The 13,657-nt window shown below is 44.7% G+C and overlaps 1 protein-coding gene across 1 annotated transcript in view; it reads right to left on the bottom strand.

Moving 5' to 3' along the window:
- LOC137346263 (complement C4-A-like) overlaps positions 1-13,035 on the bottom strand; it is a 156,185-nt gene extending 143,150 nt beyond the window's left edge. Inside the window, exons 1-3 of the mRNA XM_068009725.1 lie at positions 12,915-13,035; positions 9,933-10,125; positions 2,759-2,939 (exon numbers count right to left, since the gene is read on the bottom strand). Of these exons, the coding sequence (XP_067865826.1) occupies positions 2,759-2,939; positions 9,933-10,125; positions 12,915-12,973 (433 nt within the window). The 5' untranslated portion in view covers positions 12,974-13,035. The remainder of the gene's footprint in view (positions 1-2,758; positions 2,940-9,932; positions 10,126-12,914) is intronic.
- Between the last annotated feature and the right edge of the window lie 622 nt (positions 13,036-13,657).

The following is a 13,657-nucleotide window of genomic DNA, read 5'->3' as shown; positions in this document are numbered from 1 at the left end:
CTTTCTGGAAGGATATGGAGATTGGTGGGCAGAGGCTGACATTGAGCAGAAAGAGTGACATGAACCAGGTGGGCCAAGTGGCCTGTTTCTGTGCTGTAGATCCGATGCCTCTAAATGCAAGTTGTTGTGTCAGTATTGACAGTCTCATCGTGTCTCTCCCCACCTCCCCCCCACCTCCCCCACCATGAAGACTTCCTGCAGGGGCCACTCAGAATTCTCCCACTGCAACTTAGAACCATAGAAAAGGCCATTCAGCCTGTTGTGTCTGAAAAAACTAGCCACCCAAACTAACCCCACCTTCCAGAATCTGGTCCGTAGCCTTGCAGGTTACAACACTTCAGGTGCATGTCCAGGTACCTTTTAAAAGAATTGAGGGTTTCTGCCTCCACCACCATTCCTGGCTGTGAATTCCAGACACCCACCACCCTCTGGGTAAAAAAGCTTTTCCTCATGTCCCCTCTAATCCTTCTACCAATCGCCATAAATCTGTGCCCCGGTAATTGACCTCTCCACTGGGAGAAAGAGATCCTTCCTGTCTACTCTCTCTAGGCCGCCCATAATTTTGTACACCTTAATTAAGTCACCCCTCAGCCTCCTCTGTTCCAAGGAAAACAATCCCAGCATATCCAAACTTTCGAGCCCTGGCAACATTCTTGTAAATCTCCTCTGTACTCTCTCCAGAGCAATTATGTCCTTGCTGTAATGTGGTGACCAGAACTGTACGCAACACTCCAGCTGTGGCCTAACCAGTGTTTTATACAGTTCCACCATTACATCCCTGCTTTTGTATTCTATACCTCGGCCAATAAAGGAGAGCATTCCATATGCCTTCTTCACCACTCTATCTACTTGTCCTGCCACCTTCAGGAACCTGTGGACATGCACTCCAAGGTCTCTCACTTCTTCTACCCCTCTCAATATCCTCCACTTTATTGTGTATTCCCTTGCTTTATTTGTCCTCCCCAAATGCAATACCTCACACTTCTCTGGATTGAATTCCATTTGCCACTTTCCCGCCGATTCAACCAAACCATTGATATCATTCTAGAGTCTACAGCTATCCTCTTTATTATCAACTACACGGCCAATTTTTGTGTCATCTGCAAATTTCCCAATCATGCCTCTCACATTTAAGTTGAAATCATTAATATATACCACAAACAGCAAGGGACCCAACACTGAGCCCTGTGGAACACCACTGGAAACAGCTTTCCATTCACAAAAACATCCATCGACTACTACCCTTTGTTTCCTGTCCCTGAGCCAATTCTGGATCCAACCTGCCACATTCCCCTGTATCCCAAATGCTTTCATTTTACTGACCAGTCTGCCATGCGGGACATTGTCAAATGCCTTACTAAAATCCATGTAGACCACATCCACTGCATTACCCTCATCAATCCTCCTTGTTACTTCCTCAGAAAATTCTATCAAGTTAGTAAGACACGACCTTCCCCTAACAAATCCATGCTGACTATCCCTGATTAATCTGTGCCTTTCTAAGTGGCAGTTTATCCTGTCTCTCAGAATTGATTCTAACAATTTACCCACCACTGAGGTTAGACTGACTGGCCTATAATTATTTGGCCTATCCCTCAAACTCTTTTTAAACAATGGTACAACATTCACAGACCTCCAATCCCTTGGTATCTCTCCTGTATCTAGTGAGGATTTGAAGATGATCCTCAGCACATCCGTTATTTCCTCCCTGACTTCCTTTAACAACCTGGGTTACAATCCATCCAGTCCTGGTGATTTATCCACTTTCAAGGATGTCAGGCCCTCTAGTACTTCCTCTCTCATTATGCTTATCGTATCTAATATTTCACACTCCTCCTCTTTAACTACAATGTCTACATCAACCCTCTCCTTTGTGAAGACAGAGACAAAAAACTCATTAAGAACCCTGCCCACATCTTCTGCATCCACGCATAAGTTCCCTTGTACATCTCTGATAGGCCCTACCCTTTCCTTAGTTATCCTCTTGCTCTTAATATACTGATAAAACATCTTTGGGTTTTCCTTGATTTTACATACGAATAATTTTTCAAGACCGCTTTTTGCTTTCCTAATTTTCTTTTTTACTTCAACCCTGCACTTTTTATACTTCTCTAGGCTTTCCAAATTATTAAGTTTCTTGTGACCGTCATAAGCTTTCTTTTTCAGCCTTATCTTACCCTGTATGCTTCTAGATAATCAGGGGGCTCTGGATTTTGCTGCACCACCCTTTATCTTTGTGGGGACATGTCTACACTGCGACTGTAGAATCGCACTTTTGAACGCCTCCCACTGGTTTGCCACTGATTTTCCTTCAAGTAGCTGTATCCAGTCCACTTTCGCCAGATCACCTTTCAGTTTTGTAAAATTTGCCTTCCCCCAATTTAGACCTTTTACTCCTGTTCTATCTTTGTCCTTTTCCATGATCATGCTAAAACTAACTGTATTATGGCCACGCTCTCCAAACTGGTCACCCACTGCTACTTCATCCACTTGCCCAGCTTCATTACCGCAGACTAAATCTAGAACTGCGCTCCCTCTCGTTGGGCTTGTTACGTGCTGGCTGAAAAAGGTTCTCTTGAATGCAGTTGAAGAATTTTGTGCCTTCTGTGTATCCCAGTTGATATTAGGGTAGCTGAAATCTCCAACTATTACTGCCCGACAGTTTTTTCACTCAGAACTTTGCCTACGTATTTGTTCTCTTATCCCCCTCTCGCTATTTTATCAGCCACTATCATATCTCCCACACAATGGGACTCACCGGTTTGGTTGGGGGTGTATATGGGCTGATCGGTTTGAATGAAGATGTAGCCCCTTTTGCTAGACAGTTTGATGGGCACCATCCTTCGCTGCTCCAGGAGTTGCCGACTTTCAGCCACGAGATAGACATACTTCTTCCGGCGTCGCCACAGCAACAGCTCCTTCACCTGCAGCTGGGAAACCTGCAACAGGCCGAGCGACTTTACTAAAAGCTCAATCGTGCGGCTTCCCACTCCCAAGCTTTTCCATCTGGCTTCTGCTTCCGTCACCAAATCGTGGTCGGGAATTAGACAGCCCCGGATGTGTTACAGCCCCGATGTTGATAGGAACATAGGAACAGGAGTAGGCCATTCAGCCCATCGAGCCTGCTGTACCATTCAATACAATCATGGCTGATCATCCAATTCAATGCCTTTTTCCCACACTATCCCCATATCCCCTTATGTCATTTGTATTTAGAAATCTGTCAATCTCTATTTTAAACATACTCAATGACTGAGCTTCCACAGCCCTCTGGGGTAGAGAATTCCAAAGATTCACAACCCTCTGAGTAAAGAAATTTCTCCTCATCTCAGTCCTAAGTGGCTTCCCCCTTATTTTGAAATTGTGTCCCCTGGTTCTAGACTCCCCAACCAGGGGGAACATCTTAGCTGCACCTACCCTCTCTATCCCTTTAGGTATTTTGTAGGTTTCAATGAAATCACCTCTCATTCTTCAAAACTCTAGAGAATACAGGCCCAGTTTCCCCAATCTCGCTTCACAGGACAGTCCCACCATCCCGGGAACAAGTCTGGTGAACCTTCGTTGCACTCCTTCGATGGCAATAATATCCTTCCTAAGGTAAGGGGACCAAAACTGCACACAGTACTCCAGGTGCGGTGTAACCAAGGTTCTATACAATTGAAGCAAGACTTCACTACTCCTGTACTCAAATCCTCTTGCGATAAAGGCTAACATACCATTAGCCTTCCTAATACCATCGTTGTTTCAAAGTAAGAAAGAACTTGCATTTCTATAGAACCTTTCACCACCTTAGGACATCCCCAAGGCGCTTTACAGCCAATGAAGCACTTTTTGAAGAGTGGTCACTCTTGTAATTTAGGAAACCACGGCAGCCAATTTGTGCACAGCAAGATCCCACAAACAGCAATGTGATAGTGACCAGATCATCTGTTTTTGTGACGTTGACACCAGAGGGAGTTCCCCTGCTCTTCTTCCAATGGTGAACTTTTGCATCCGCCTGAGAGGGCAGATGGGGCCACGGTTTAACGTCTCATCCAAAAAGACGGCATCTCAAACAGGGCAGCACTCCCTCAGCGTGGCACCGGGAATGTCAGCCTGGATTAAACAAAAGAAACAGGAACCTTCGGAACAGAAGGACGCCATTCAGCCCCTTGAGTCTGTTCCGCCAATTCCATTAGATGTGTGCCTCAAATTATAAGTCAGGCATTGGAAGCATTGCTGGAAAGAAGATGGTGAAATATCTCCACCAGTATGTCATAGTAAAGAGGCATGGAAGGGCCATCTTGCTGAGCAAATATGCTGAAGGTCTTTGAAGAAATCACAAAGCTCATTGGCAATGGAATGTGTGTGGATGTGTCAGTGTAGCACTGTGCACAGCAGTGAAGTGTTCTGTACAATTCTAATCACCACACCAATTTAATGACATTCAGGGGTTTAGAGGCAGCAGAGAAGAGGCAACCCACTGATGCTTACTGAACTTGATTTAGTTGGGCTCTGAGGAACCATTGACGAGCCTGGGATGGTCTATACTGAGGGAAAGGAGTCAATGGAAGCATTATCTAAGTGCCCATAAAAGAATAGGTTAATCCAACCTCGGTGAACATAGGAAATAGGAGCAGGAGTAGGCCATTCGGCCTCTCAAGCCTGCTCCACCATATAACTAGATCATGGCTGACCTTCTACCTCAGCACCATTTTCCTACATATCCTCTGATGCTGTTAATATCTAGAAATCTATCGATCTCTGTCTTGAACATACTCAATGATTGAGCTTCCACAGCCCACTGGGGCAGAGAATTCCACGGATTCACCACCCTTTGAGTGAAGAAACTCCTCCTCATCTCAGTCCTAAATGGTCTACCTCTTATTCTGAGACTGTATCCCCTGGTTCTAGAACCCCCCCACCCCCCCCCCGACCCCCACCCCCCAGCCAGTGGAAACATCCTTCCTGCATCGACCCTGTCGTGCCCTGTACGAATTATGTATGGTTCAATGAGATCACCTCTCATTCTTCTCAACTCTGGAGAATACAGGCCCAGTCCCCTCAATCCCTCCTCATACGACAATCCCGCCATCCCAGCGATTAGTCTGGTGAACCTTCATTGCACTCCTTCTATGGCAAGTATATCCTTCCTTAGGTAAGGAGACCAAAACTGTACACAATATTCCAGGTGCGGTCTCACCAAGGCTCTATACAATTGCAGCAAGACTTCTTTATTCTTGTACTCGAATCCTCTTGCAATCAAGGCCAACATACCATTTGCCTTTCTAATTGTTTGCTGCACCTGCACGTTAGCTTTTAGTGACTCATGAACAAGGACAACCAAGTCCCTTTGGACATCAACACTTCCCAATCTCTCACCATTTAAGAAACACTCTGCATTTGTGTTTTTCCTACCAAAGTGGATAACTTCACATTTTTCCACATTATATTCCATCTGCCATGTTCTTGCCCACTCACTAAGTCTGTCCAAGTCCCTTTGAAGCCTCTGTGCATCCAACTCACAACTCACACCTAGTTTTGTGTCATCAGCAAACTTGGAAATATTACATTTGGTCCCCACATCCAAATCATTGATATAGATTGTGAACAGCTGGGGCCCAAGAACTGATCTTGCAGTACCCCACTAGTCACAGCCTGCCAATGCGAGAATGATCCGTTTATTCCTACTGCCTGTTTTCAGGCAGTTAACCAATTCTCAATCCATACCATTATATTAGCCCCGAACCCATGTGCTGTAATTTTGTTTATTAACCTTTTGTGTGGGACCTTATTGAAAGTCTTCTGAAAATCCAAAAACACCACATCCACTGATTCCCCTTATTTATTCTGCTAGTTACATCCTCAAAAAACTTGAATAGGTTTGTCAAACATGATTTCCCTTTTATAAATTCATGTTGACTCTGCCCAATTCTACCATTATTTTCTAAGTGTCCTATTATTCACATCCTTCATAATAGATTCTCGCATTTCCCTACTACTGATGTTAGACTAACAGGTCTGTAGTTCCCCGTTTTCTCTCTCCCTCCTTTCTTGAATATGGGGAGGTTACATTTGCTACCTTCCAATCTGCAGGAATTATTCCAGAATCTATAGAATTTTGGAAGATGCTCACCAATGCATCCACTATCACTACAGCCATCTATTTCAACACTCTAGGATGTAGATCATCAGATCCAGGTAATTTAGCAACTTTCAGTCCTATTAATTTCTCCAGTACTAATTTTTTGCTAATACTAATTTCTTTCAGTTCCCCATTCACTCTAGTCCCTTGGTTCTCTAGTATTTCTGGAAGATTTAGTCATTCTTCCTTCCTGAAGACAGACACAAAGTATTTGTCTAGTTTCTCTGCCATTTCCTTGTTCCTCATTATAGATTTTCCAGTCTCTGCCTGTAATGGGTCCATATTTGTCTTTGCTAATCTTTTCCTTTGTACTTACCTATAAAAGCTTTGACAGTCCATTTTTATACTTCTCACCAGTTTATTTTCATATTCTATTTTATCTTTCTTTATCAGTTTCTTGGTCCTCATCTGCTGAATTCTAAAATGCTCCCAATCCTCAGGCTTACTAGTTTTTTGACAACTTTATAAGCCTCTTCCTTTCATCTAATACAGTCTTTAACTTCTCTTTGCCACAGTTGGATCACATTTCCTATTGGTTTTTGTGCCTCAAAGGAATGCACATTTGTTGTAAACCAAGTATTAATTCTTTAAATGCTAGCCATTGCCTGTCTACTGTCATATCTTTTAATGTAGTTTCCCAATCTATCACAGCCAATTTGTCCCTCATAACCTCGTAGTTTCCTTTGTTTAGAATTAAGACCCTAGTTTCAGATTGAACGACATCACTTTCAAATTTAATGTAAAATTCTATATTGTGATCACTCTTCCCTAAAGGCTTCTTTACAAGATTATTAATTATCCCTTTTTCATTCCACAATACTAGATCTAAAATAGCCAGTTCTCTAGTTAGTTCCTCAACATACTTTTCTAGAAAACCGTCTCGTATGCATTCCACAGTTCGTCCTCCACAGCATTAGTGCCAATTAGGCTTATCAAGTCCCCCATGATTACTGTATTATATGCACCTCTAATTTCCTGACTATACTGTGCCCTACCTTATCACTACAGTTTGGTGGCCTATAAACAACACCTACCTTAGCTCCACCCAAACTGATTCTACATCTTGAACATCCAATCTAAGATCCTCTCTCACTAATGTACTCATTATCCTTTATTAACAGTGCCACCCCACCTCCTTTTCCGTTTTGCCTACCCTTCCTAAATGTCAAATACCCTTGAATATTTAGCTTTGGTCACCCTGCAGCCATGTCTCTGTCACGGCAATTAGATCACATCTGTTAATTTCCAGTTGTACCATCAATTCAACTGCCTTATTGTGAATGCTGTGTACATTCAGACAGAGTGCCTTTAATTTTGCCTTTTTAACATTTTTCTGTACTTTGAACCTATTTGATGCTGACCTTTGTTTCCTCTGCCTTCCAATTTCGCATCATACTTCTCTTCCTACCATTACCAGTATTGTTTCTCTCCTATTTGAAATCCCTCTCAGTTTTCCATCCCCCTGTCGAGCTAGTTTAAACCCTCCCCAACAGCACTAGCAAATCTCCCTGAGAGTATATTGGTCCTGGTCCTGCTCAGGTGAAACCTGTCCTCCTTGTACAGGTCCCACCTGCCCCAGAACCGGTCCCAATGCCTCAGAAATCTAAAGCGCTCCCTTCTGCACCATCTCTCCAGCCAAGCGTTCATTTGCTCTATCCTCCTACTCCCGTAGTCACTAGCACGTGGCACTGGGAGTAATCCTGAGATTACTGCCTTTGAAGCCCTGCTTTTTAATCTCTTTCCTAGCTCTCTGAAATCTGCTTTCAGGACCTCATCCCTCTTTCTACCTATTTCGTAATATTATATCGAGTCTCCAGCACAGAAACAGGCCATTCAGCCTCGTGTTTATGCTCCACACGATCTTCCTTCCACCCCTCTTTATCTCACCCGATCTGCATATTATTCTAGTCCTTTTTCCCACATGTCCTTAACTGACATCCCCTTAAATGTATCTATGCTATTCGCCTCAACTCCTCTTTGTAGTAGCAAGTTCTACATTCTCACCACCCTCTGAGTAAAGAGGTTTCTCCAGAATTCCCTATTGGATTTATTAGCGCCCATTCTATATTTACTCGAGTTGTGGACTCGCCCACAAGTGGAAACATCTTCTCTATGTCTACTCTATCAAACCCTTCCATAATATTAAAGATCTCTATCAGGTCACCCCCTCAGCCTTCGCTTTTCTAGAAAAAAGAACCCCAGCCTTATCATCCTTTCCTGATAGGAATAACCTCTCAGTTCTGGGATCATCCTCATGAATTGTTTTTGCGCCTTCTCCAATGCCTCTATATCCTTTTACTGCGGAGACCAGAATTGTGCACAGTGCTCCAAGTGACTATATTTAGAGATTGCCACAGACTGTGGTGTGAAAGAGGGAAGGTGCTCTGACAGTTTAATTTTACACAGAGAATGCACAGGATGGAATTCCAAGGGAAGGGGAGGCGGAGAGTTTGGAGCAGCTTGGAAATGGCGGATTGATAGTTGCAGCAATGGACAGCTGACAGGCATGAATCTTTGGGATGGGTCAGATGGACACAGTTGTCTTGCCCTGTCCTGTGTTTACCAACTTTCCCAATTTATCTTTGAATGCCATTCGGGGGAGATAAAGTAAGTTCAAAGTAGACAATTCAGGAATGTATTATGGATCATACTGAGGAAAAGTAACCAAGGGGACTTCCCAGAATCATTTTTGGAGGAACAACACACATTTCATAGTTCTTTAACACGAGAATGATTTTCAAAGCGCCCTGTGTGACGTGGGGTACCGGGGGGAGATACCGGACGTGTAGGCAGCTTTGGGAGGGAGGGGCGAGAGAAAATGTCGGGAGTGATGCAAATGGAGAGTTCGGGAAATAGTGTGCCTCTCGGAGGCTTTCAAGGGAGTGGAACCAAATGATAACAAGAAGAATAGGGGAGGCGGTGGCGTAGTGATATTGTCACTGGACTAGTAACCCAGAGACCCAGGGTATTGCTCTGGGGACATGGGTTCGAATCCCACCACAGCAGAAGGTGGAATTTGAATTCAATTAATAAATCTGGAGTTTAAAGCTAGTCTAATGATGGCCATGAAATCATTGTCGATTGTTGTAAAAACCCATCTGGTTCACTAATATCCTTCAGGGAAGGAAATCTGCTCTCCTTACCTGGTCTGTCCTACATGTGACTCCAGACCCACAGCAATGTGGTTGACTCTTACATGCCCTCGAAATGGCCGAGCAAGCCACTCAGTTCAAGGGCAATTAGGGATGGGCAATAAATGCTGGCCTGGCCTGCGACACCCACATCCCATGAAAGAATTTTTTAAAAAAGGAATTTGAAGAGTATAGTGTAGAATGGCTGTAAAAAAAACAACCACAGTTGGCAGAACTAGCGGCAAGATGGAATCGTGTGCTGTTGGAGGATTAGGGGCTGGTGTGTATCGGACGGAACGCAAAGAAGATCATTGAGCTAAAGTGGAGTAAGGTCCAACATGAGGAGTCATGTTAACTTAGGGCGAGAGTGTAAAATGGATCATTTCGAATTGGCTGCCTCCAATATGCTCCGTCTGATTTTTCCCATTCATTGACTTCAATGTGAAGGAAACTCAGGCACACATGCTGGGCAGCTAATTCAATATTGTCCATTTTACATCATCGTCCCTAAGTTAAAATGAAAGAGTTTCATCAAACAGAGATTGAAATGTGTCTTTATTGGTAATATAAGGTTTTCAGGCAAACCACGGGCATGGGCTCAATATAAATACTGCAAATACATTTTGAGATGCACTTTGGCAATGTTAAATCTTCAAATGCCCTCTTTAAGTACTCACCGTGATAGTTTTAATGTCATGGTACTTGTTTCCGGGGTTCAGTGTAAACAAAACAGTCTCGGAACATTTCTTCCTTTTGATGATATCCCAACAGTAAACCTGGAAGTTGACAGTGCCTTCTGCATCATGTAACTGAATACTGACACTTTCCTTCACCCCAATGTGAATAATGTTTGGGGCAGTAATCATAAAGCTAAATAAAAGATAAACCAGCTTTATTTCATTCCTTCCAGCAAGCATTCTCTTTTTGCTTAATTCAGGTAACTGGCCATTGGACAAGTCATCCCAAGAGGAATAACGCGGACGGCCTCACACACAATGATCCACCTGTGCTCGCTGACCTGCACTGGCCCTTGGTCTGGCAATGCCTCCATTTTAAAATTCAAACCCCTCCAGAACCTTGTCACTCCCTGTCTCTGTAATCTCCTCCAGCCCCAAACACTCCAAGATCTCTGCACTCCTCCAACTTGGGCCTCTTGTGTGTACCGCATTTTAATCGATCTACCACTGGTGGCCGTGCCTGAGCCCTGAGCTCTGAAATCCCCTCGCTAAGCCTCCCCGCCTCGTTCTCCTCCTTTAAGTCGCTTCTTCAAACCTACACCTTTGACCAAACTTTTGGTCACCTGTCCTAACATCCCCTTTATGCAACTCTGTGTCAAGTAGGACTGGATTTTATGTCCCCCCACCCTGAGGCAGAGTCGGAGGCGGTGCAGGTTGTGGGGGGGAGGGTGCATAGAATCGTTGGCAGGGTCAGGGGGCTCGTTGCTGCCCCGTTGCCAAGCAATTTTGCCGTAGGCGGTGTAGGTCAACGATGGCCTTCCCACCCAGAGACCAATTTAAGCCCTTAAGTGGCCTCTTCCTGCCACCACTTGGATCTATCCTGCGACGGGAGGGCGCCTTGTAAAACGATGTGCCCTCCCTGAGGTCTTCGGGGGGAGGGGCGGTGTGTCCCTCCTTCGTGGGCAATCTGTAGAACCTCTGTCAGCAAAACCTCCACCTCCATAGACCCACCCCTCCCCCCACCCCCGGACTTCATGCCTACGCTCTCACCACCACCACAAACTCCCCCCCACAACCCCCAACCCCAAAGTCGGGTCCTTCCAGACTGGCCCCCGAGACCCCGCCTCACTTACTTGAGGTCCGGAATTCCAGCCTGGATCCAAGGCCTCCGCAGTACCGGCAGTGGCCTCCGCTGCCTGTGATTGGCCGGCAGCTCTCGGAGGCAGAATCCTCGTCTTTAAAGAGACAAAAAGGCCAAGGCAGCGTTCCCCCCCCCCCGCCTTTTCGTCCCAGCGCCAGGAGCCCAGCTTCCTCCACAAAATCCAGCCCATTGTGTCTGACAATCACTCTTGTGAAGTACCTTGGGCTGTTGTATTGCATTAAAGGTGCTGTATAAATACACCCTGTAGTTGAAGGCAATGGAACTGAATATGGGGCTAGGAGCATGAGGGGCAGATGATTCGTTCCGTCCCATTTTGCGCTGCTGCCTGCGAGGAGTTTCAATCACCGCCTATTCTTCACTCCGGTTGCTGTTAGTGAATCATTTCTGTGATACTGATGGATACGCTTTTTTTTATCTTTGAGTAGGATAGCGAATGGCTGAAAGTGGGAAGAGATTGCCGTTTAATAAGCAACAGCAGAGGGGAGGTGGTGGTGTCGTGGTAGAGTTACAGCACTAGTAATCCAGAGCTCAGGCTAATGCTGTGGGGACATGGGTTCAAATCCCACCACAGCAGATGGTGAAATTTGAATTCAGTTAGAAGCTAGTCTAATGATGACCATGAAACCATTGTCAATTGTTATCAAAACCCATCTGGTTCACTAATGGCCATTAGGAAAGGAAATCTGCCATCCTTACCTGGTCTGGCCTACATGTGACTCCAGACCCACAGCAATGTGGCTGACTCTTAAAATGCTCTCTGAATGGCCTAGCAAGTCACTCACAAAACAAATTTTTAAAAAATGGGAAAGTACATGTGCTACCTTTAGTGAATATTGGGGGTAGTGTTGACCTCTATGCTTGAACAAACTTTTTTTTAATCAATTTGTCATGGCATGTGGGCACCTCGGCCAAGGTTAACATTTCCTGCCCACCCGTAATGGGCCTTGAGGAGGCAGTAGTGAGCCACCTTTTCGAATACAACTGAGGGGCTTGCTTGGTCATTTAAGTGCTGATGTGGGTCAGACTGGGTAAGGACGGCAGACCTCCTTCCCTAAAGGACATTAGTGAAGCAAATGGATTTTTTTGACCATTCAGTAGTTTCGTAGTCATCGTGACTGATACTTGTTTTTTATTCCAGGTTTATTGAAATAACACAATTTAAATTCACCAGCTGCTGTGGTGGGATTTGAACTCATGACTCCAGATCATCAGTACAGGATAACTACTCCAGTACCAGAGCTACAACACTACCATACCCTTTGTGATGTACAAATGGTTTTCGGGAGGGGGGGGCGAAAGGAGGGAAAAGTGTTGCATTTACTGATGGGAAGATATTACTGGGACGGAATTCCCACTGGGCTTCTCTCACTCCATAACTTCGGCGGAGGATTTGCGTAAATCCCAAAGAAATGGCCTGAACAGGCAATTATGCTGCTTCTCCAGCTCAAGGGCAGAAATTTGGGGGAATGCAGCTGGTAGACACAATCACTGTTAAAAGTTGGACGTCAATTTGAGTTTCTATTAGTAAAACTGCACCTTGTCACCACTCTTAAATCCATCAAGGAGCACTCGTCAATGGAGAGGGGAAATGTAGAAACATTACATTCTATTCCACTTCCCAATTGCGCTGGTACATGGAAGATTTTACATTTGTGACTATGCAAACGAATATTCGTGGAAACACAAAGCCGAATAAAACCAACACAATCTCAAGTGCATTTCCCAATTGCACCCAAAATGGGAACTCTACCCAAAGTTTACAGGTGTATCTACCCAGGGTTAGAAAGAAAAAGGTATCATTTCATCCACGCTATACTTACGAAGGAGCTTGCTCAGTTACTGATGTGACCGCGCAAAAGCACAGCAGAAGCAGCAACATTCTCACTGCTTAAAGGGAAGCCGCACTCTCCGAGAGACTGACAGGCAATTCTGGGTCTGTCAATACATTTCAAAAACAAATATCAGAGTCGCTCCTCTCTGTAAATATAGACAGTCAACAATATCGATTGAAAATTACTTATTCACTTTATGCTGTTTTGTGCTAGCATCTCAACAAATTTGTCAGCTGAACCCTGTCTGACAATTTAAGTGGGAAGCTAGATAAACACATGAGGGACAAAAGAATAGAAGCATAGGTCAGAGTCATAGAGTTATACAGCACAGAGGCAGGCCCTTCGGCCCATCATGTCTGTGCCGGCCATCCAGCACCCAACTATTCTAATTCCATATTCCTGCACTTGGCCCATAGCCCTGTATGCTATGACGTTTCAAGTGCTCATCTAAATACTTATTAAATGTTGTGAGGGTTCCTGCCTCCACCACCTCTTCAGGCAGTGCGTTCCAGATTCCAACCACCCTCTGGGTGAAAATATTTTTCCTCAAATCCCCCAAACCTCCTGCCCCTTACCCTAAATCTATGCCCCCTGGTTATTGGCCCCTCCGCTAAGGGAAAAAGTTTCTTCCTATCTAACCTATCAATGCCCCTCATAATCTTGTAGACCTCAAACATGTCCCCCCTCAGCCTTCTCTGCTCAAAGGAAAACAACCCTCGCCTTTTCAGTCT

This window comes from Heterodontus francisci, chromosome 29 (assembly GCF_036365525.1).
Source record: "Heterodontus francisci isolate sHetFra1 chromosome 29, sHetFra1.hap1, whole genome shotgun sequence".
NCBI lineage: Eukaryota > Metazoa > Chordata > Chondrichthyes > Heterodontiformes > Heterodontidae > Heterodontus > Heterodontus francisci.
The sequence above is the reverse complement of the archived record's forward strand: the minus strand, read 5'-3'. Positions and strand labels throughout refer to the sequence as shown.